The sequence below is a fragment of the Haliotis rubra genome, unplaced genomic scaffold (assembly GCF_003918875.1).
Source record: "Haliotis rubra isolate DU_JTF1 unplaced genomic scaffold, ASM391887v1 Scf380, whole genome shotgun sequence".
NCBI lineage: Eukaryota > Metazoa > Mollusca > Gastropoda > Lepetellida > Haliotidae > Haliotis > Haliotis rubra.
Window position 1 is genome coordinate 887035 of NW_025767058.1, and position 22874 is coordinate 909908.

Below are 22874 nucleotides of genomic sequence, written 5' to 3' on the forward strand. Positions count from 1 at the left end.
TTGAATAAAATTCTGAGATTTTAATGTTCATTTGGCAAGGTAAAATGATGAGGATTCCACTACAAAATTCCACTTTATTCGATTTACTTTTTTGTTTAAAGTGAAATTCATCGGTACGTTTTCACTGCAAACAGACTATAGTGAGGATTGATCGTGTTAAAGCAGTTATTGCAATTAGAACATCTAATCTCACACTGGATTCACTGACAAGAATGAGATACACACATTGCTATACTATCAATAGTCGACATGTGTAAACATCTGCGACACATTGTGATTGTTGCTGCTGGTATATGAGTAAATCACTATACATCGTTAATGATTGTGAATGTATCCTTATCATCCCCAGCTCATGAGGAATAACCCGTGAAGATCCGGATTAGAATATTGATCTTCAGTAACCCATGCTTGTCGTAAGAGGCGACATACAGGATCGGGTGGTCAGGCTCGCTGACTTGGTTGCCACATGTCATCGATTCCCAATTGCGCACATCGATACTCATGCTGTTGATCACTGGATTGTCTGGTCCAGACTGGATTATTTACAGACCGCCGCCATATAGTTGGAATATTGCTGAGTGCGGCGTAAAACTAAACTCACTCACTCATGTGGAACATTCAGGAAGGTATATATTTCTGTCGAGGTTGAGCATCGAAATGATTATTACAAACATTTCGCATATGAAATATATATGATTGCTTATGTAAATGCTCCTGGAAACAGGCATTGCAGATGCTGAATGCATGTACATACTTGTACACACGTAAGCATGAACCAGTGGTGTCCCAAATATATTGTATAAAACATTCAACAATTTGAATCTTTGCTTGGCTATGAGTTAAGAATTTCAGTGTTGAGACACTAAATGAATAACTGAGTATAAAACTAGCTTTAGGTTATATCCATCGGTGCCTAAAATATTCCTTTTAATATTTTTCATAGTTTTGGTATTTAACTAGCAAATGTACAACATCTTCAAAATACTAACCTCCTTTGCACTCTCATCTTTGCAGTGCTTGTCGATTGAATTTATGAGCGTTTTAGTCGATGCAGCCTCGCCTGAGGCAACACAATGCCTAAATTTACAGAAATCGAAATCGAACCCGGGTCTTCGGCGTGACGAGCGAACGTTTCAACCAATGGGCTACACCAACACCCAATTTTGTCACGGACTTGCATGAACATTAACGTGTGTCTGATACAACCAAACACATGTATTTACACCTGTTCAAATAGATGACTTACAAATCTCGGCCTACTCATGAGACTTAGGGTCGCCACCTGGTTCATCGTTCTCCATATTGACGGTCCCTATGGATTGGCATACATAAAATATTTGAAGTGCAATGGGTTCACATATATATTTTTTTATCAAATGTAATTTTTTATATGATCCTGGTTCATAGACCTAAAAGGGGACATTTTACAGACACAGCCAACAACATCCCATCAGAATAAGACACAACAGGATTAAATGTTATTCTACCATGGCTACGTGAAATGCTCGAATTTGATTCGTCAATCAATAAAATCAGACGGTATCATTTTGGATTGACAATGCGTCTGATTTCAGCTTCAAATGAAATTTAGACACTATCAATTCGGTCTAACATTCATCTACTTTCCAAACACAGTACGTTTATCTCCTAATTATAAGCTGCTGTAATCCCATAGAACTAGCAATTCCAATGGTCTCCTGTTGTGTGTAACTGTATTGTGAAATAGCAACAAAACACACATTGGTTATATTGCAGATTTTATTGTGTGAGACGTCTATTGTATGTCACAATAGCCTTAGTCATCGTGTCCATTAGAAAGGTAGGGTCGGGAGGCGGTATCGTATCAGTTGGACACGTGTTTGAAGGAATGGGATTTGTCACTGGTTGACCATCTTTGCCAGATGTTGTTTCTTAGCAACTGTATAGGCTTTCAACATCTTGGACACAAGAAGACCAAAGTCCCGGATATCCTTACTGAAGTCATCTTCGATTTCTGTTGCTATGGGCACACATGCTGCAGTCACCCTTTTGATAATCTGTTGAATGAAAATGTTTATATGAAGTCATGTGCTATTGTTACAATTTTCAATTGCACAAATTGTAACAGTTAAAGTCTGATTTATGCGCCAGATGACAGGACACAGAATGTACATTAACTACATCTTAACAGAACCGGATGCCCGTGAAGATCAGGGTTAGAATTGATCTTCAGTAACCCATGCTTGTCGTAAGAGGCTACTAAACGGGATCGGGTGGTCAGGCTCGCTGACTTGGTTGACACATCGTTTCCCCATTGCGTAGATCGATGCTCATAATCACTGGATTGTCTGGTCCAGACTGGATTATTTACAGACCGCCGCCATACAGCTGGAATATTGCTGAGTGCCGCGCTAAACAACAACCAACCAACCTAACATGATCGGAAAGTTTTGTTCATGAATACATATTTTCCCCATACGTACCCCCTGATCAAGGACAACGTATATACTGTCTGTCTCCACCAAACCATTCACCAGCCCATTGGAGTGAAGAAGGTCGATAGAGCCTGCTAACTGATGAGCAATGGTCAGCATTTGCCTGGCGGACATCAGTGACCCGATGTAAGTGGACAGGCAGACCGAATTCGGGGGCTGGCTCAAGAAGAGGAGTTCTTTTCGCAAAATCTGAGGGACAGACAACCCTGTCCTTACTGTAAAAGTAAGCAAAAATACACAAACGTTTTGTACTTAAACAAATTGGTAATATACAAAAGGTTCAACATGACAAATTTGATTTTTTTTCCTTTTGAATTGAGTTTATATTATTGATAAAGAAGTTTCAATGATAGAACAAAACAGGATTTCAACATGGACATGTTTCTATACAAGCATTGTAAAACAAAAGTGCTCATGTTGTTTGTCACCGATTCAAAGGTTTAACACATACCAGTTGACCGAGTAGTACTTGAGAACTTCTTTTCACTGTTTAGCTGTAAATACGTAATTGAAAGTAGAGTTAAAGCAAGGAAGAAACATCTCTCGAATCCAACATTATATCTGCAGAATTATATATTATCATTTGGTATATGACTTTTATGAGAGTATGTACACAAAAGAGAAGATTGTAACCTTTCGGTTTCTCATGGTGTCAACTGATGACAGGGTGTAGATGATGGGGTTGAGAGCGGAGTTGATCGGCAGGACAAACACCGCAACCCAGGCGTACACTTCAGAGTTGATAACATGACCTTGGAGAGCCATCAGACCTGTAGCAAGAAATCATTCGATCTACAATTAAATATATACTTTTTGTCTTCCTTGCAATGAGATTGTCTGTATGGTTCAGGTATTTCGGCATTCATGGTAAAGGACAATATGAAAGCGACATACAATCTTTTCTCAAGCCAAACGAAATCCAAACTGAGAACACACTCGTCGGTGCGATTCCTATTTTGTCATCAATATTTATACATAACTATTAAGCAGCGATCATACCCAGGTAAACGTGTCCTGATCCAGACACATGCAAAGGCATGTAAACTGTAGTCCTATGGAAAAACACGGAAACGTATGGTACAAGTAAAATACGGAAATGCCCAGATGGATGTCACTGATGAGGTTGATTCACGGCCTAATGAAACTTCTCTTTTACCATTAGTTTTGTTTATGGATTTTGCATATGTTCGTCGAGTCCATAGACTTAATTACATTTACTATCCGAGTCAGTGCTGACAGAAGTATGAAACAATACTCCTTTCAGATGTAATAGGAAGGATCAAAACGGAAGGCGTCAGCACACAATAGTAATGACTGTGACCTCTTCCATGAGACAAGGCAGATAATCCTAGTCCACACTCTAGTTTGGAGTAGCTTTGGATTTATGTCAACGCCTATAGAACAAATTGTTTTCCACAGGCTCTATGAACGTTATAGAAATGCAAGTCTGCGTTAATTGGCTTTGAGTCGTGCTAGTTCATGTTATTCTGAGCAATAACCTCATTCATTCCAAACCAAAATGTACATACGAACGATCGACTGTTTGCCGATATCATCACATGTGTTTGTTTTGATATACCGGTAGATGGGTTTTGTGTCCTTAAACATGGTGGTTGGGAAATTTGATTATAAGGCATAATGTTGTACTACTAGTATTTGTCTGCTTCTGTAGGTTTGAACAAATGAGCTATTTTAATTACAATGCAGTTTCAATGCAATACAACAATGCAACGGTTACTTCGGTGGTTTTGGAAGAACTACATACCAGGCTGTTATTGTATTATAGTGGAGAAATATTCCTTACTAATGGGGGCGGTGGGGTAGCCAAGTGGTTAAAGCGTTCGCTCGTCACGCCGAAGGCCCGGGTTCGATTCCCAGCATGGGTACAATGTGTGAAGCCCATTTCTGGTGTCCCCCGCCGTGATATTGCTGGAATATTGCTAAAAACGGCGTAAAACCATACTCAGTCAGTCAGTCCTTACCCATGACACAGATAGGGAACCAGCACACAAAGTCCGTCAGAACTATGAAGGACAGCTTCCTAGCAATGGTCATGTCGTTGGTCGTCCGCCCCTTTCTCAGCTTCTGACTTGCTCTCACTGCCTGGTAGATAACAGCCTGACCCAAAGCGATGAAGACAAAACAGATGAAGTTCCAGATGACAAAGATGGTGGTGGAATACTCCCATCCTGGCGGCCTGTTCCTGGTCAGCGGTAGAGCGAGACAGACTCCTGATCGAGAGTAGAATGACCTTGCAAAGTAATCTATGGGCAAAAGAGGCATCCCTGCCATCAGCAAACCTAGAATCCATACCGAGAGACTGATGTACTTGGAATATCGTTTGAAGATATTGAAATCTTTGAAAGGAAATTTGATGACCAGGACTCTGTCTGCTGTGATGATACAGAGGAACATGACGGATGTCTCACTTGACAGGGTTGCTAGGAGACCTGCCAGCTGACACACCCAGCTGCTTCTCCAGGCCTCATCGTTCCAACTGTACACTCCTCTGTAGAAAGTGTCAGCACTTGCTATGATGATCATGTATATTCCCATCACAAAGTCAGAAATAGCGAGGTTTGCAACAAAAAAATCATTGCTGCGTTTAAAACTTTGCCTATCGTAAATGTATCTCGAAATAAGTGAAAGAAAGTTGCCAATGAGAGCTGCAAAGCCCAGAACCCATATGCATATTCTCAGAACTTCATTCCTCATCAGGTCAGAGCAAGAAGAAAATTCGTCAGCAGCAGGTAGACATTCTTCATATGGGACACTCTGAGGTTTGAAGCAACAGAAGACATATCTATCACTGTACAGGTAGTTCAGCTGGTTTAGTCCATAAAATAGATCTCCGGTAAAATCTGTGATGACATTGTTTGTCAGATCAATTGTGAGCAATTTGCCGAGTCCATTGAAACTGTTGTCTTCTATTCTACTGATTCTACTGTTAGAGAGGTTCAAATACAGAAGACTAGATAGCCCCTGAAACATGTCCCTGGTCAATCTCCCTGGAGCAATACCGGAAAGGTCCAGTGAAGGTAGACGTTTTAGTCCATCAAATGATGAAGCACCCAGTTTGAGCATTCCATTTTCATTGAGTAATAATGACACAAGATTTTCCATACCCTGAAATAATCCTTCGGGTATGAAGCTTATTGAGTTCTTACTGAGATCTAAATGCATTAAGTTGTTCAGTCCACTTAACGATACTTCTTCAAGTACATGAACCCCAAGGTGGGAAAGGTCCAGGAAGGCTAAGGTGTCCATATGGTGGAAGGTATCATTTTTCAAAGTTTTATCAACACTTCCACTTAATTTGAGCACTCTTGTATATTTGGGTAGGTGTTTAGTTTTGTCGAGATGGAACCCAGTACAAGTGATATAGGCACCTTTACAGACACACTCATCAGGGCAGCTGGTGTCACAGAAATATTCATCGTCTCCATCAGGACAATGTCGGACTTTGTCACACACTTGTTGCCATGGAATACACACCCTGGTGCCATGACAACGGAATCTACCAGGGCATGTGGCATTAACTGGAATATAAGAAGAGAGACATGTAATTTGTGACATATGAGCTCTCTTTGTTTAAGTTAATCGAAAGGCTGAGTATACGGTAAAAGCCTACTGTTATCATTTGGAACAAAATATGTATGGGTGCGTCCCACGTATATTCCAGAAACAATAATTCATCATGTTTGAATGTATGGTCATGTGGGAGATAGAATTTTGGGAAAAGGGGATTTTAATATTTTAGTGTTTTCTATTCTGTATATATATACTAAGCAGCAAAAGAAACGTCAGTTTGGAATTTCCTTCGCAGAAACGGATAACTGTCAACCCATTTAATGTTTTGATTGTATATTTTTGACAACATCTCCAACTTTACCTGAGCAAAGACATTCCTTCCCAAAATCAAAATGGAACCCAGGAAATGGTCTCAAAAACGCAACCTGATCTCGGAGATGGTACGGTGTTCTCCATGTTTTTCATACAACTCATGCTGCACGTGCTGTTCACAAGGACCAGCCCTATAAAATGCACCCCCAAACCTGGTTGAAACATTCACATTACAACGTCAGCAGGATGCCGCAACTCACGACAGCTCAGAGGAACCAGGCGCTAGGAAGACTTGAAGCTGGCCACACTGCACAAGCCGTTGCCAATTACTTCCAGGTCAACGTTCGGACCATCTACAGGCTGCAGCAACGTTTTCGGGCCACCAACACCACAAATGATCGTACTGGCAGACCAAGGGTGACCACAAGACGACAAGACCGCCATGTTGTGTGACAGCATGTACTGAATCCCTTCTGGAAGGCATCCGAAACAGCACGCCAGACAGTGGGAACACACAGAAGACCAATCAGTACTGATACAGTACGCCGACGTCTTAACAGCGGGACCGCCTCCGTGGTGTAGTGGTTAAAGCGTCCGCCCGGAGTGCGGAAGGTCGCGGGTTCGATCCCCGACCGCGTCATACCAAAAGACGTTAAAATATGGTACTTGTTGGTCCCTGCCTGGCGCTCGGTATTAATGGGTACAACAAGGAGTGGTCGGCTCGGAGTCAGTATAATGTGTCTGAGTGGGGTATTCATGCTTCACTGCGGCATGGTATCTCAGTGAGCTAGCACTATAAAACCAGTTTAAGCCTGGGCTAGTACAAGCAGCCGCGTGTACACATACACACGCATTCACGTCGTCATATGAGCCCGGGCCCATGCTGCCAGAGCTACACGGGACTTCCTACAGCAGAACGGTGTTAACATTATGCAGTGGCCAGCCCTTAGTCCTGATTTAAACCCAATTGAACATCTTTGGGATGAAATTCAGAGGAGACTGAATAATGTCACACCAAGGCCGAACACAGCCGATTTATTGCGCCAGGCCTTTCTCAGAGTGTGGTTCCAGGTGCCAATAGCCTTCATCAATCGATTGGTGCACTCCATGAATAGACGCTGTGCTGCAGCTATTGCCGCTCGTGGTGGTCACACTAGATACTGAAGTCAAGGGTCTAAATAGACTGCAAACGCTCAAGTAATGTCTTGAAATTGTGCTTAGTTATTCATTGATGTGTCAAGATATTGTACACATATAATGAATTTGATCCACTTATTATGTCCATTTCTGTAATGATTTGATTACAGTGCCTATCTAATTTTGAATTCGTAATTACGTTTTGTTTGCTGCTGAGTATATTAAAGTTCAACCCTTTGTCTAATAGCTTGTACTCAGTCTGCACAAAGTCACTCCACAGACAACTTGACAGAACTCTTCATATCAGGTTAGTCCGATATATCTCAATATATTTATATTATTGCATTTATATACTGAGTCAAAAAAGAAACTTCACATTAAAAGAACAAGAGATGGTAAGATGGTTAAATTGTTATTATTTCATTGCTGAGATCTGTGTGATGTACTCGATACACTGACAGTGCCATAATCAGTTCCATTAGGCTACACCGCCGTTCCAAAACATGGGTATACAGAATGTCAAGTCACAAGAATAAAAATGCGAAATTTCTCAGTTCAATATCGTGTATGGCCGCCCCGCGCATTCACCACTGCCAAACACCGTCTCCTCATCGACTGCCTGATGCTTGTGAACACGTGGTTGGGGATTCTGCGCCATTGCTCTTGCAAGGCAGCGCAAAGTTCCTGCAAATTCTGAGGTTGGTTCCTAAGACCACGAAGCCTTCTCCCAAGTGCATCCCAAACGTGCTCTATTGGATTAAGGTATGGGGACCTCGATGGCCAGTCCATGACGTTGATTCCAGCGTTTTGAAGAAAATTTCGTGTCAACATCGCGGTATGCGGCCGAGCATTATCATGCTGGAACTGTAGACCTGGGCCATGAGCCGCCACGAAAGGAACGAGTTCAGGGGTGATCACCTGGTCGCGGTAAGCAGCAGCTGTGAGGTTTCCACGGATGACCAGAAGTCTGGAACGGTTGTTCCCACAGAAAGCATCCCACACCATGCAACTTCCGCCCCAGAATCTGTCGACTTCCTGTACACAACATTGGGCATACCGTTCACGACGTCGTCTCCAGACTCTATGCCTGCCGTCCGCGAATCTGAGGGTAAACCTGGATTCATCGTTAAAGACGACTCGATTCCAGTCTCTCTGGGTCCATCGGAGGTGACGTTGGGCCCACAGCAGACGTTGACGTTGATGAAACGGCGTCAATATTGGCCCACGATATGGACGTCGAAAATGGAGATTGGCAGCCCGCAACCGATTTCGAATGGTCTGTGAGGACAGTCGACCTCTAAACATCTCAGCCCCGGCCTGGTTCGTGTAGCCGGCAGACATCTGTCACGTAGGTGACGTAGGACGATTTGACGGTCTTCTGCTCGTGACGTCACACGTGGACGACCCGACCTTGGGCGATCAGAAGTGGTGCCAGTTTGTTGTAGACGACCTCGCAAGTCATACACAGTACGACGGCTGCATCCCATTGCTCTTGCGACGTCAATAACTGATCTTCCCGCTTGCAACATGCCAACGGCATGTTCACGTTGCACATTTGACAATCGTGGCATTTCAAGTACCGTTAGAACTGTGGTTTAAAAGTGTTTTTTCAATTCTTGAGGCAAACACGTGCATATGAAGAAAACTTCGATGCGAAGATCACGTGATCGACTGCACGTGCAAAACCTGATTTGGCACTAACGTCATTTGCACGACGAATGGATGGGTTCGAGTGGGTTTTGCTAAGGTTTTTCTAGAGTCGAAAGATAGGGATCCCATTTCGGATACATAGATGTATCATCAGAGAAAAAATATTCATTATTTTTCAAATTCCATTTTGTGAAGTTTCTTTATGGACTCAGTATATGTTGCAGTACATCAAACCTGTCCTATCAAAGTAAACTAAGCGTTTGATATTATGTAAATCTCATCCATTATTTGTTTGCATAAATGTGCTAAACCAGGCTTATAAATTGTAAGCTTTTGTAAATACTAACAAACAGCTTTTCTGTATCTTTACTCTTGTGTGCATGAGATAAGAGTCTGAATGTGTTGCAGAATAGTCTTATTTAAATTCTGTTGTGGTTAGGTATGTGTATGCAATATACAGCATTAACATTTCTAGTAGTATATAAATTGTATAAGTGTGTTACTCTTAGTTATTAGAGTATATACATTTTATTCAGATACATTCCGAATACATGAGTTGCTGTGGTAGTCGACAACCCAGTCTCATCCACAGGGTAGGCTCATTGCTTGTATAGTCTATTTTAGCTTTGTATAACTATCAGATGTGTCATACTGTTTTGTACAATTAACTATATCCATTACTTAAAAAAGTTTAATATAGATCAGGTAACCTCCTATCCATTTACTATGTGAGTACAATTTGTAGTTCATAATCGTATTGCAATTAGAATACTTATCAACATATATCGTGCTATATACTTGGCAAGATTGGCAATAGCTCACACCCTTAGCTTGTGTGTGTAGTTTTATTACATTCCCTGCCCTGCTACAGACACATGGCCTAAATACCAATTCTTTCACAGCGACTTAGATCTGATTTTACTAACATAAGTACCTTTACCATGATTAATGACTGATAAAAACATGATATCAGTTAAACCTACTGCATCCTGTTTCGTCCATCCCGTCAGCACAGTCCGGGCGTCCGTCACAGACCAGCCTGACAGGGATACAGTAGCTGGAGGGACACTTGATGTGGTCAGCTGGGCACTCGTGCTTCTCTGGTGTCATGGGGACATACATTTACAACGTATAAGGTCTGCCCAATACATTAGTAAAATATATTGTATTCTGAACGAGGAATTTATCATGATTTTTAATGCTAATTGTCGAAGTAACCAAACATGAATGCATACAGGGGAAGTGAATTCACATTGTCATATTGCCTTTTTCCTCGCCAACATGTTCTGTTACCATTGGTTTTCAGTGATCTATGCATATGTTCAACACTATTTCACCTTTTAAGCCCAGGGGAATCTGATTCGGCAGATAATCTCATTATTCTCTGGATGACGTTTCATATTTTCTTGTGGTTTCTGTACGACGGTTCTCATCCTTACCAGGTGCTTATAGGAGCTTTTCATTGAGTGTATCGACTATATATACCTACCACAATCCACTACATGTGTGAGGTCTCGACATCCTGTGTAGTGCTGATAGATGTCGTAATCCAGGATGCATTTGTGAGAGATGTCAACAACTACACCGCTCGCACACATCAGGGAACTCGTGTTGGACTCTGATGCTGCAATGAACAAATGTGTTAGGGTTATGAAACAGGGCTTATCAAGTGCAATTAACACCATTTCACATCATCCAAATTTCTGATCTTCTGGTATACAGGTGTCTACGCTTTTATAGGTACCTTGACCGACATCATTATGGAGTACGTGATTCATTTATGTCATTCCAGTAATTCTATTTTACTGTTAAAGATCATACGCAGTCAAAGACCGCTATGTCGAACTTTGATGTTGAAACTTTGAGGTGCCTCAAATTTATAGCTTTCTCCCTGCATATTCCCTTTTTAGCTTCTTTCGGTTGCGTGGAACCTCAGACTCGAAGTATTAACGTAGGTCTCTTCAACTTCGACGCAATGGTGTTCGACTGTACAAACAATCGCAACATTTGAGTCACTTACATTCTTCACAAATGAGAGGCCCAACGAGATGTCTCACTCGGCTTAATCTTAACTGTGATCGCATCCATAGATGTGTTATGGGCAAGCCATCAATGTCGTCAAAGTAGCCACTGTCAGACTCCCATGTGTTGTCGTCTGCTCTGGTTAAATCGTCTCTCGTATTGTCACATGCGCATCTGTTAAACATGCAGCTGACTCGTTAACGTGCTTTCTATAAAACATGTGAATTATTGCTTTTATATACCTGAAATTGTCTTCATTCTGAATATGTACTCAAACTTGCATTGTAGCCATCACGGCATGATTGCCCAGTCATTGTCCATATATCCAGATGTTATCATTCACTGTGAAATGAATCTAAGCTAATAGTGATACAACAATTTGACTAGTAATCCAACCCCATGTTTTCTGTTTTGTATCAAATGACTGTGATGTTTAGTATTCTAATAAACACTGTTGAATGTGTTTAAGCCCTTATATCTGTTACTAGCTTTCTGAGAAAATTGGAATATTTAATTAGTTTGAGTTTTCACATTGAGTCACCAGAAGGGCAGACAAATCACCTTCCACCAAAGCACAACATCAATGCCTATAAAACGCGCTCATTGTTCGATCTTCATGATAGGACACAAATATAAAAACACTTACTTAGTAGAGTTGGCAGTGCAGGCGCCCTTTAAACTACAGCTGCAGGTACTGTTTGTGCTATCTTTAAATCCTCTCTGTGTTCCTCGTATGTCCTTCCACCATAAACGATCCTCATAAAAGTAGTATGCTTGAAGACAATCAAATTGAAGGTGTTGCCGACATGAGACGGAGGCAGACTTTATGTGTTTGATGTCATCATTCGGGATGTCGTAATGGAACTTCTTATCATATCCTGGTTCCCGTGTAACTGTCCAGTCCTCCAAATCATGGTGGATGATGGTGGTTATCATCCCTTCGCTCATATCGAATTTACACTCCACCGGGTACGTCTCTGGAATTAAGTTGTTGAGGGGCAAGATCTGTAGAAATGTTATGTTCTACGACTGTTTGGTTGGTTCGTTGTTTAACGCCATACCCAGCAATATTCCAGCTATATGGCGGCGGTCTGTAAATAACCGAGTCTGGGCCAGACAATAGAGTGATCAACAGCATGGGCATCGATTTACGCATCTGGGATACGATGACATGTGTCAACCAAGTCAGCCGGTCTGACCACCCGATCCCGTTAGTCGCCTCTTACGACAAGCATGGGTTACTGAAGGCCAATTTTAACTGGGTCTAATGTTCTACGAGTACTAACCAGTAAGGGTTCTTCGTACGGTAACTTTGAATGGTTATTTGTTTGATGAAACTGTAACTGAATCTAAAATATACTGGACAAAATAAGTTAGGGTATTGGTATTTTTATGATTGATATTTTATCAGTGTGTCAATGAATAAATAGATCATTATTCATAATTTCAAATATCCCTAACTATTTTTGTCCAGTATAGATTATCATCAAAATGTCTTCAGTGGTTGAGCTACAACCTACATAGCAATTCACTTTGCGATGCTGCTTCTCTTAGGCATGCCTGTAACTTGCTGTGATGTAGGGTCTGAACCCCAATAGGATTTCCATACGTAAAAGACACGCATGATCAGATTGGCTTCCACTTGCATCTGACTCGATATAACTTAACTGACACGAATAAATACAGAATGATTTATTCTCTCATTCATAAATTTCTACTGCTGATTGGTGACGGATATAGATTATAATAAACATATATCTATGAACATTTAGGAATGAAACGTACTGTTCCCAATCACAATACTATATTCGCCATTTCTCCTTGACCCCAGGGCATACCACTCCCTACAAGACGGCTGACTGTTGGTGGTACACTGAGTACCCTCGTCTTCTCTGTACTGTCCCCCCACAGTCCACAAACCCGTCACACACCCTGGCAGGGGGCAAGCACTGTCCATCGTAGCATTGGAAGAAGTTATTTTGGCATGTCTCTGCAAAACAAAATGTGAATTTTCACAAACTGATAAAAATGAAACTGGTTCTCCAAAATCACAAAGGTGTCAACCATAAACGATTAGTCTATTTTTAAATGCAGGGCGTCAGTGAAAAAGAATACCCAATCTTGACTATCCTCTGAAACAAATTCTGTTTGGAAAAAAGGAACATTTAGTCGTACACATTATGAATGGATTACTGAAAATCACCCCGGTGGCACCGGGTGTACGCGAAAAGGGTACGTATGTCCTGCTCTTCCAGTAGTGGATATGTTATGTGCACACACGTTGTCCAGCACTTTCTCAATACATGTCAACAAAAGTTAAAAACCACGAATATTAATTGGTGTAGGTTAGAGATATTAATCTATTTCTGATGTCATAAATATCCAAACAACTATAAAACAAAATGGGATTTTTCCTAATGGCATTAAAGATCACATATACTCTAGGGGGGTACAAATACATAAATCACTTATTGGCATGGTTATAAATGAAACCACGTCAGTAAAACTACTCATTTCGATCTTTAATTAACTTAAATCGACCTTTTTGACAATAATTCACAATTCTCACCCGCGAACGACATTTCAACCAATCAGAGCGGCGCGTGTCTGTGACGTCATGTGAGGAATAGATATGAGGGCCGATGCAGAATTCATGTACATTTCAGGGGGTAAATTATCTTGTTTACAGGTTTGTATAAACCTGAAATCGTGACAACTGTTCTGAAAAATGAAAGCTACATGTTCTCACAATCTACTGTCATTTAATTTTGTCTCCTGCTTTACCTAGTTTCCGAGTTACAACTTGTTTTCATAGACGATTCTGTCAAAATCGCTTGGTGTCGCTAGGCCTTATTTGTTCGATTCAGACGCTAGTGAGAGTGAAAACGATGATCAGCCTCGCTCATCACGGTTACGGTTATTTCTTCAACCTAAACAGTGCGACATTAAGAAGGGTGGATGCCCATCAGATGCAGTTATTTGAAAATATCTCCGGTAGTTCTTGTCTGATTGTAATAAAGTATCAAAGCAGTGTGGGCTTTTTCAGGTTTTCTAATGCCTGGATGGTATAATGACTGATCCAAATTGATCTCATTTCTGTGGTTTTTTCACCTCGATATTTAATCATGTCATGTAAAAATACGACGTCTATTACGTATGATATTAAAAATTGACATTTGATTTATTTGAATCCGTAAACTAAACAACCCTACTTTGCCATCGCTAGAAGAATCTGAAAATTTACTTAGGTAAATAGATACATACAGGTTTAGCACACAGCAAATGCTTATATGTTTTTCTTATGCAACAACGAAGTTCTGTTCGTATTCTCAAAACAGTGTCTGCCCATAAGTTTTCACATGCAATTATAATTGCATGCAATAGAGCAATTAATACACCCTTGTTGTAACCCGTGTTAGGTGGTATAAACCTACACATACTATTTGTCCTCATTCACTTGATGGTCAGTTAATGAATTTATAACAGGTATAATTAGTGGTAACACCACTTAGATTACCCGACAAAAGTTCCCACTGGGCATTTTTTGTGTCTTGAGTAAATACTCAACATTATAAACATCGATCAAAGGATTAACCGATAACACGCTGATTGATTAATTACCTTTATCTTGCACAGCGGATTTGTCAAAAGGTAGTGTTTATGTATGTAGATTTACTCATCTATACTGAATACACTCTGTCGCGTCTGTGTCTGTGTGTGTAAAACACATTTAAAAATCAGAAACTAATGATCTACGAGTATGAAACCAAAAAATTTAAGTCAATTAAAGAAATAAATATAATACCTATACATCCCGTATATACAGATGGATCAAGGATGGTGGCGCGGTTAGCATTGCCACTGTCATTCAGATCAGAATTTCTTAATCTCGATTGCCTGTGGCTCTATTTTTCACGGCGAGGAAGCTAACGCCATATTAAAGCTTTAAAATATGTTAACTCACACCGTAAATATCAACAATGTATCATCTTTTCTGACTCTCTTTCTTGCCTTCAGGCGATTGAAATCTTTCTTCAAACTCTTTTATTCAGAAATTATTGAATTGTACAATGAAACATCCTTCTTTCAAAGGATTAACCGCCAATACATTGATTGATTGCTCATTATTGGCTAACTAAATTACTTTTTTTAAAGAATGGCGGACATTATGCAGTCGTAGCATTCAATGTAATGAGACACCTTTTTACATACATTAGGGCGTGTGTGCGAATTTCCTGATTCACATTGTTCCTATAACTTTAATCTGCAAACTATAAATGTCATTCAACAGAATCATTGTTTTCGCCGTGAATATTACAGTCCTATTATAAATTCACTATAAGTATCAGCAGATCGTCTGCTTTTTATTTAGTTTCAAAATGCATACAAGTATGATTAAACTAATTAGGATTATAAGACCAAATATAAAGACATACATTGACTAGTATCTACACACTTGTGAGTGGACGTTAACCACGTGAATGTAGCAAGAAATTTATCGCGCAGTATTGTGACTTCGACCCCCACCTCGCTTCCGTGGAAGAAATCGTTGTGTTACAAGTTGTGTCATGCAAAAGCCTTTTGGTCATGATTCTAATACACATTTACCTACGAGTAGAAAGTAGTTTTGATTTTCGAACTTGATGAAAACAAACCATAATCTCATTAATTCTAACAGACTTTAGCCCGTGACTTTACGATTTTCAAAAATGGCGGCGCCCTGTCGCGAACATCCGCCAGTCTGAGGATAAATGCTATTTAGGTTTGTTTTCACCGAGTTACAAAATCAAAACTACTTTCTACTCGTAGTAAAATATGTATTTGATTGATGGCCAATAGGATTTTGCATGACATAGCTTATAACATAACAATTTCTCTCGTGGAAGCGAGGTGGGTGTCAATATAATACTACTTACAATATTATTGTTACTTCGACCACAACCTCGCTTCCGAGGAAGAAATCGTTATTTTACAAGTTGTGTCATGGAAAATCTTTATGGTCATCAATCATATACATACTTTACTACAACTAGTAAGTAATTTTGATTCTTTAACTTCCGTGAAGCGATCTGAACACAAGTAAGATATCGTTTCAGGCTTCCACAACGCTCGCTTCGCACTCACAAACATAACCCATTTAGCACGAACTTGAGGGATCCTGTGGAAATCTGTGTATGGTGACACCATTGCCCGACCTCTAGGAGCAATTGACGACAACACAACGATTCGGCATGTCTTCGTTGATGTCGAGAAATCATCAAAATGACGAGCTTGCTACACACTTTATATACAGCTAACTGAAAATCGTTCCCCATATGACGTCACTGCAGTGCTCTGGCGACAGAGTTACGTAACCTGTCTGTGGTTTCGTTGGCGGGCGAGAGTGAAGCAGGCGACCTTTTGGCAACTTTTAATCGCTCGGTATTAATTAACCACAAGTTTTTTAAGAATGAATTTGGTGTTCCGCATAAGACTAACCACAAATCTTTCATATGTAATGGTTAAAAGAGTACAAAAAAATCAAGTTTATTTGTCCTTTAACTGAATTCGGATTGACATTGAAAACACGATTCCATTTGTATACATATACAAATACTTATGTTCAACAAAACGCTATTTAAAAGCGGCAAATGCCAGATATTAGACATCACACAACCATGTTAAATTCCAAAAAAGATATTGTCTCACCACAGTTCTCTTCATCTGATCCGTCTACACAGTCCTGTAGGAGGTCACATCTCTGGTCAGCTGACACACACTGTCCACTGCTACATTTCCACTGGTCAGAGGAACATTCACGGGACACTAGGGGACAGAATATTCAAGTTACAACAAAATTAAGAGAAAATTGTCATACTGAAATTAGTCATCAGACCCTTACCACACTTTGCTTCATCCGACCCGTCTCTGCAGTGTTCCTTGTGGTCACAGTAGAAGGCAAAGTCAACACATCCTCCATCAGTACAGGTGAACATGCCAAGTGGACACGTTTCTGAAAGACAAATACATGCAATGCATTGATGTATTAATGCATCAATGAATCAGGTGTAATGTGACAGTGACCAACATCAACACAGGTACCTGTTGAACAGTTCGCTTCATCACTCCCGTCCAAGCAATCCATGCTTCCGTCACATGTGTACAACCTGGAAATGTACTCTTGGCTGGTACAGGGAAAGTAATACCCGGCCGTAGCATCATCATCACTGCCGATTACCATGGGGTTTTCTGTAAGTATTAACGTTTATGGAACTGAATTGTATATTATTTGCAACAGATTAAAAAATATATAAATGTTCTTCAAAGATCAGCATGAATTACCTTTTTTAAACCAAAGATGCTTTATTGCGCAAATATAGTTCCTGGTCATCAATTTTCAGATAGCAAATATATCAAGAAAAGGTCAAGTATCGAATGAATGCTATAAGATCACACTTACATAATTAAAACACGTATTATTAAGAGTATGGGAGATTGTTTGCTTTCAAAAACGTATTGGTAAATAAATGCTTGCAAACATATGTTCATTCTGTAACAAAAGAAATTGCTTTAAAAAATATTGAAAGATAATTTTAAAAAGATAAACATCTAGGCTTGTGAATTTAATCAAAGAGTGTCATATTTGAAATAGTAAAGACAGTAAAATTGCTACCTTGTAATTAGAACATCTCAAATAATATTAAAAACGGAATCCCACAGTAAATTAACTTAGAAACGCTGTTTGTTAGCAAAATACATTGAACCTGATGAAACCAATGTACTGTTTGACGTCTCACAGATGTACTGTGAGATTTTGTCAAAGGCGCAGGCCACGTCGTGCCAGTTGTCGGTGGATCTGATGCTGGAGATGGCCATCATGGTGCACGCCTCTCTCTCAAACCCATCCGGCTGAGGAGCTCCTTCAGAATCGCCAGCATACCTAAAGACGAAGACGACAGCGAACACAAGTGAATCTATCTGATTGTTTGCACTTGCTGTTTTCGTATTTTTTCCAATATGTTTGCCATACTGACACATTTATCTGAATGTCTCTGTTATATGTAATATTAGAACTTATCTTTATCAATCTATCATCTTTAATAATTATTTTCATTTTCTTAAAAACATACTGAGGTTGTTTTGGGGTACGTTACCATTCAGTATGCGACAATGGTTTTCCATCCGCCCATATGTATCTGTTCTGACCTTGTTTTCGAAGCCCTGGACAAAATAAAGACACATTTACAGGGACATACATTTCTAAAGCCATATCAGTGGTCACGCAGAACGTGTAAACATGACGCGCAATCGAAAATGTGAAAATAAACCACAACCATAACATTATTCTGGAAGTAGAATCAGAAGATGGTCATTTTTTCTCGGGGTTGTGAGGGGAGCCAGTCACGCCGAAGACCCTGGTTTGACTCCCAAAGTGGATAAAGTGAGTGATACCCACTACTGGAGTTCCCAATCTTGATATTCCTGGAGTATTGCTAAATGCGGTCTGAAAACATACTCATCCCTTCTCATAACACATTCAGTCAAGGAGAGCAGTGCTAACCCAATACAAAGATGTTGGGGAGCTACTTTTCTATTACAAATGGTTATATACATGTATACGATTTTATTATATATATATATATATATATATATATATATATATATATATATATATATATATATATATAATACGAATATTATACTCGAATACATACATACATACAATACATACATACACACACACACACACACACACACACACATACATACATACATACATACATACATACATACATACATACATACATACATACATACATACATACATGTTATGAGAATGTGTAATGTTAATGTGTAATAATTAATGTCCCATTAATTAATTTTTAGGTGTTATAGGTCACAAAAAATTAAAGCTCTGAGTGTGGATTTGAACTCGCATCTTGAACTTGGGCTGTGTAATTTCACCTGTTTAGAGTACATTGAACTTCAATCAGTACATCCGTTATTACTGGGATACTTTTGTGAGTTGATATTTTAGATTTGTGACCCAAGATTTTAGATTTGTGATTCAATAGTATTGTATTAGAAATCTGTACTGTCATTCATTGTAATCTTGTTTGTTCAATATATAATTGAACATTATAGACATTTTGTGGTTTATTTTGCTGGTTTAAAGGGGACTCGGAAACCTTTTATCTCAGTAATTCCTAAACCGTAACAAAATCTATATAAGCGCAAGACTCGTAAAAGACCATAACAATGCTGTTAACATTGTTAATCACTGTTATTTAACTATGTTTATTCCGCCATATAGCTGGAATATTGCTGAGTGCGGCGTAAACCTAAACTCAATCACTCACCTATGTATATTTGTTGCTCAGAAAAAAGGTTGTTATTAAGAATGGTCGAATGGAGGAAATTGGTCTCCTCGGTGTCGCTTATGCTGACAAGATGGCCTCCAGCTTCAATGCAGCGTTTCTCAGCATCTATCCAGGTGAGTCCTTTGTCACTTGTGATGAAGCGGTAGCAGCTGTGCCCATATTCGTACCAATTCTCGTCACAATGACCTACGTAATACATAACAAGGTCTCAAAAAGACAGTTTTATTGCCCATGTTTTTTGGTGCCCAGGTATTTGACCGGATATTATTTAGTGGCATACAGAGATAACGCGAAATATGGAGACTAAGGGGAATGCATTCGAAATGTGGAAGAACATACCTGACAAATTCAAGAACCTTGTGCTGAGCTGAACAGTCTGAAGGGTATATTTCAGGAGGAACCCTCTTCCAACAGTGTCAAAGTCAGAATAAAACTCCACATCCATCATCTGCCAACTGCTCTGGATGTCTCCTATTGGCCTTCTGGTTTTACAAAACTTTCCAAGTAATGTTTTCTTTTTTGTAAGGTCAAGGTCATAGAGGCTGACGTAGTCTCCCTCACACTCACCAACAGCTATGACATCAACCATTTCAAATGTCACTGTGACATACTGCCCAACCTGACCCTGTATCCTCCAGTAACAACTGGCTGAGACTGGATAGAAGTTGGGGAAGGTAGTACTGGAGATGTAGCCACACTGGTGAGAACACACGGCCTGTCTGGAGCAGCTGGACTCACCCTGGCCACAACCCCCGCAGTCTTTCAAGGAGAAATCAATCAGAAATGAGTTCATTTTCATAATAAACAGAAATATGAAGAGTATGTTGGATTTAATTTGTTGAAGAATTATTTGAGGGATATGAAGAGATGTGGCCATCCTACATACATATATAAAACTAAGTCAAAGTGCAATGGTTCATACAGACGAAACCGGACCTGTGGTTGATTCGTTAGTTACTAATGGAGAACATGTATGTAAGAACGGTATGTTCACACAATCTTTCAACATCCACGGCCGTTTGGTTTTTCAATTTAAGTTTAATTCCTTTAGCAAAAGCAGGTCGGCTAGGAATAAATAAATAGATCAAAATGTCATCTCAAATGGCAAAGCGTACTAGGATGGCGTTTGACGTATATTATATGGCCCCTCAAGCGAGATGGATTAAAAGGTATCATGACTAAAGGATGAAATGCTTTTGCAAATAAATATTTGGTTTGGTTAACTGTACCTATTGAATCCACTTTGATCGTAAAACCTCGAGACGTTGCTTCTGTCAGTCTGGGACAAGTGATCAAGTTGATCTCGATCTCATTCGAAGAGGACAGGTAGTGTGGTTCCTCAAGAGTTTCAAACGGATGACCTTTCATGGATACAACGACATGGTCGCCGTCTCTGTGACGATCATATATTGTCAGCGTGTCCTCGCAGTCAAAATATGCAGATGCTTCCTGTATAAGTAACCATAAATATAAACAACACTGTGTGATACGTTCAAATGAACTTTGGTTATTGTATATGGCATCGCTTTAAGATATTTATGTTTAAGATCATGGCGGATACAAAACGATCAACCGAGATGTTGTAAGATTAAATACGTGTAGTAAATTAGATATGTATTAGAACTCATTCCCTAAACTTTCCCTTAATGTTTTCTTTACAACTTAATGAATACTTTCAGTGGATCAAAGCTTGGCACAACAATCTCACATAGTGTTCTTCTTTAGGTGCGAGATCTACATCAACAAGGTCAAGGCTGACAAATGTTCCTTCCCCAAGTCTCACAGTCCATGTACAGTTAATGTTCTCTCCATAGTAGAAGGGGTAAGAAGGGGAGATAATCTCTCCAGTGTGGTTTACGATGCCACCACATTTATAAAAATCCTTGGAGATGTCTGAAAAGAGAAAGATAATTTCATACAGCATGAAGTGAATACGATAGTGTCCTAATCGGTGCTTGTTCCAAACTTTATAAAAAAGTCTTTGCAAGAAACTGGCATCAGGGACATCATACATAAACTTCCTTATCATGAAACATGCATCCATGGTTAATGAGCAATATTCCATCAAATATGCAAACAATCGAGTTTGGACAAGTGATTGATCATGTGAGTGAGTGAGTTTAGTTTTACGCCGCACTCAGCAATATTCCAGCTATACGGCAGCGATCTGCAAATAATCGAGTTTGGACCAGACAATCCAGTGATCAACAGCATGAGCATCGATCTGCGCAATTGGGAACCGATGACATGTGTCAACCAAGTCAGCAAGCCTGACCACCCAATCCTGATAGTCGCCTCTCACGACAAGCATGGTTTACTGAAGATTAGTTCTAACCCGGATCTTCACGGGTCTTGATCTTGTGAGCAGCGATCCCCTCCATTAGGGTACGATGACACGGATCCATTTGTTCGACCAGGAAACATAGCTTGGGACTAATCCGAAATCCCCATGTAACTAACTCCCTCGTACGCAGCTAATCATTTACATACTGACGATATCAATTCAAGTCATCCCTGTAGCTCATGCTTATAGAGATGGGTGGATTAAGTTTATGCAGTGGCATTCGTTGTAGTATGTAAGCGTGAATAACCGTGCCAAATAAAAGAAGGCAAAGATAAATGTTGAATGTTGAGAGAGAGAGAGAGAGAGAGAGAGAGAGAGAGAGAGAGAGAGAGAGAGAGAGAGAGAGAGAGAGAGAGAGAGAGAGAGAGAGTGTGTGAGGTTTACCATTAAGAGTTTCCAGGTCTCATTCACGATTTATTCACATCACGTAAGTGACATACCTTTCGTGCACACATCTTCTCCAAATTCAGTTGTTGGTCCATGCCCTTCTTCCCAGCGATTCCGATAATGGCGACTGTACCTGGTTCCAATCAGCATGCGACAAACCCTGTTGTGATACTGGTAAGCCACATACAGATTTCTCTTGGAGGAGTAAAAGAGGCGACATGCCTCTATGGTCATGTTCTTGTGAGTATACAAGTCATACCTTTCAACGGATGGATATAGTTTGTGTGTGGGCATCTGCTGTAGGCCAAGCTTGACACTCTGGTCTTGGCACTTTAAATCCAAGCTCACTGTGTAATAACATAGTATTTCCCTTAGTACGTTGTATTCTGGTTTTCATAGCATTGTGAACAGTTTAGGTTGAAATTAACGTGTTTTCCACAACACTCAGAGGCTAGAGAATAATCAACCGTACTTTAATTTTCAATATGTGCGTGAACTTCAGGAGTAAAAAAAACATACAAAAAGTGAGTAAATTCTTTGTGCACACAGTGCACGTGCCACGCGTGATATGTGACATCAAATTTCATGCAAAGTGCTTTGCTACATGTTTATTAGGGTTATCTTTATAACTTTTCAATAACTTTTATTCATGCAATT

General features: G+C 39.9%; 1 protein-coding gene across 1 annotated transcript in view; it reads right to left on the reverse strand.

Annotated features, from left to right (window-relative positions):
* Positions 1-1877: 1877 nt before the first annotated feature.
* The window catches only part of LOC124286348, a 31902-nt gene continuing 10905 nt past the window's right edge, over positions 1878-22874 (reverse strand). The window contains 20 exon segments of the mRNA XM_046722708.1: positions 1878-2036; positions 2463-2689; positions 2926-2968; positions 3108-3244; positions 4457-6013; positions 10088-10204; positions 10594-10728; positions 11933-12103; positions 12912-13023; positions 13025-13116; positions 16815-16931; positions 17008-17118; positions 17208-17354; positions 17888-18045; positions 18260-18326; positions 19466-19672; positions 19826-20245; positions 20716-20935; positions 21195-21379; positions 22271-22350. Of these exon segments, the coding sequence (XP_046578664.1) occupies positions 1878-2036; positions 2463-2689; positions 2926-2968; positions 3108-3244; positions 4457-6013; positions 10088-10204; positions 10594-10728; positions 11933-12103; positions 12912-13023; positions 13025-13116; positions 16815-16931; positions 17008-17118; positions 17208-17354; positions 17888-18045; positions 18260-18326; positions 19466-19672; positions 19826-20245; positions 20716-20935; positions 21195-21379; positions 22271-22350 (4462 nt within the window).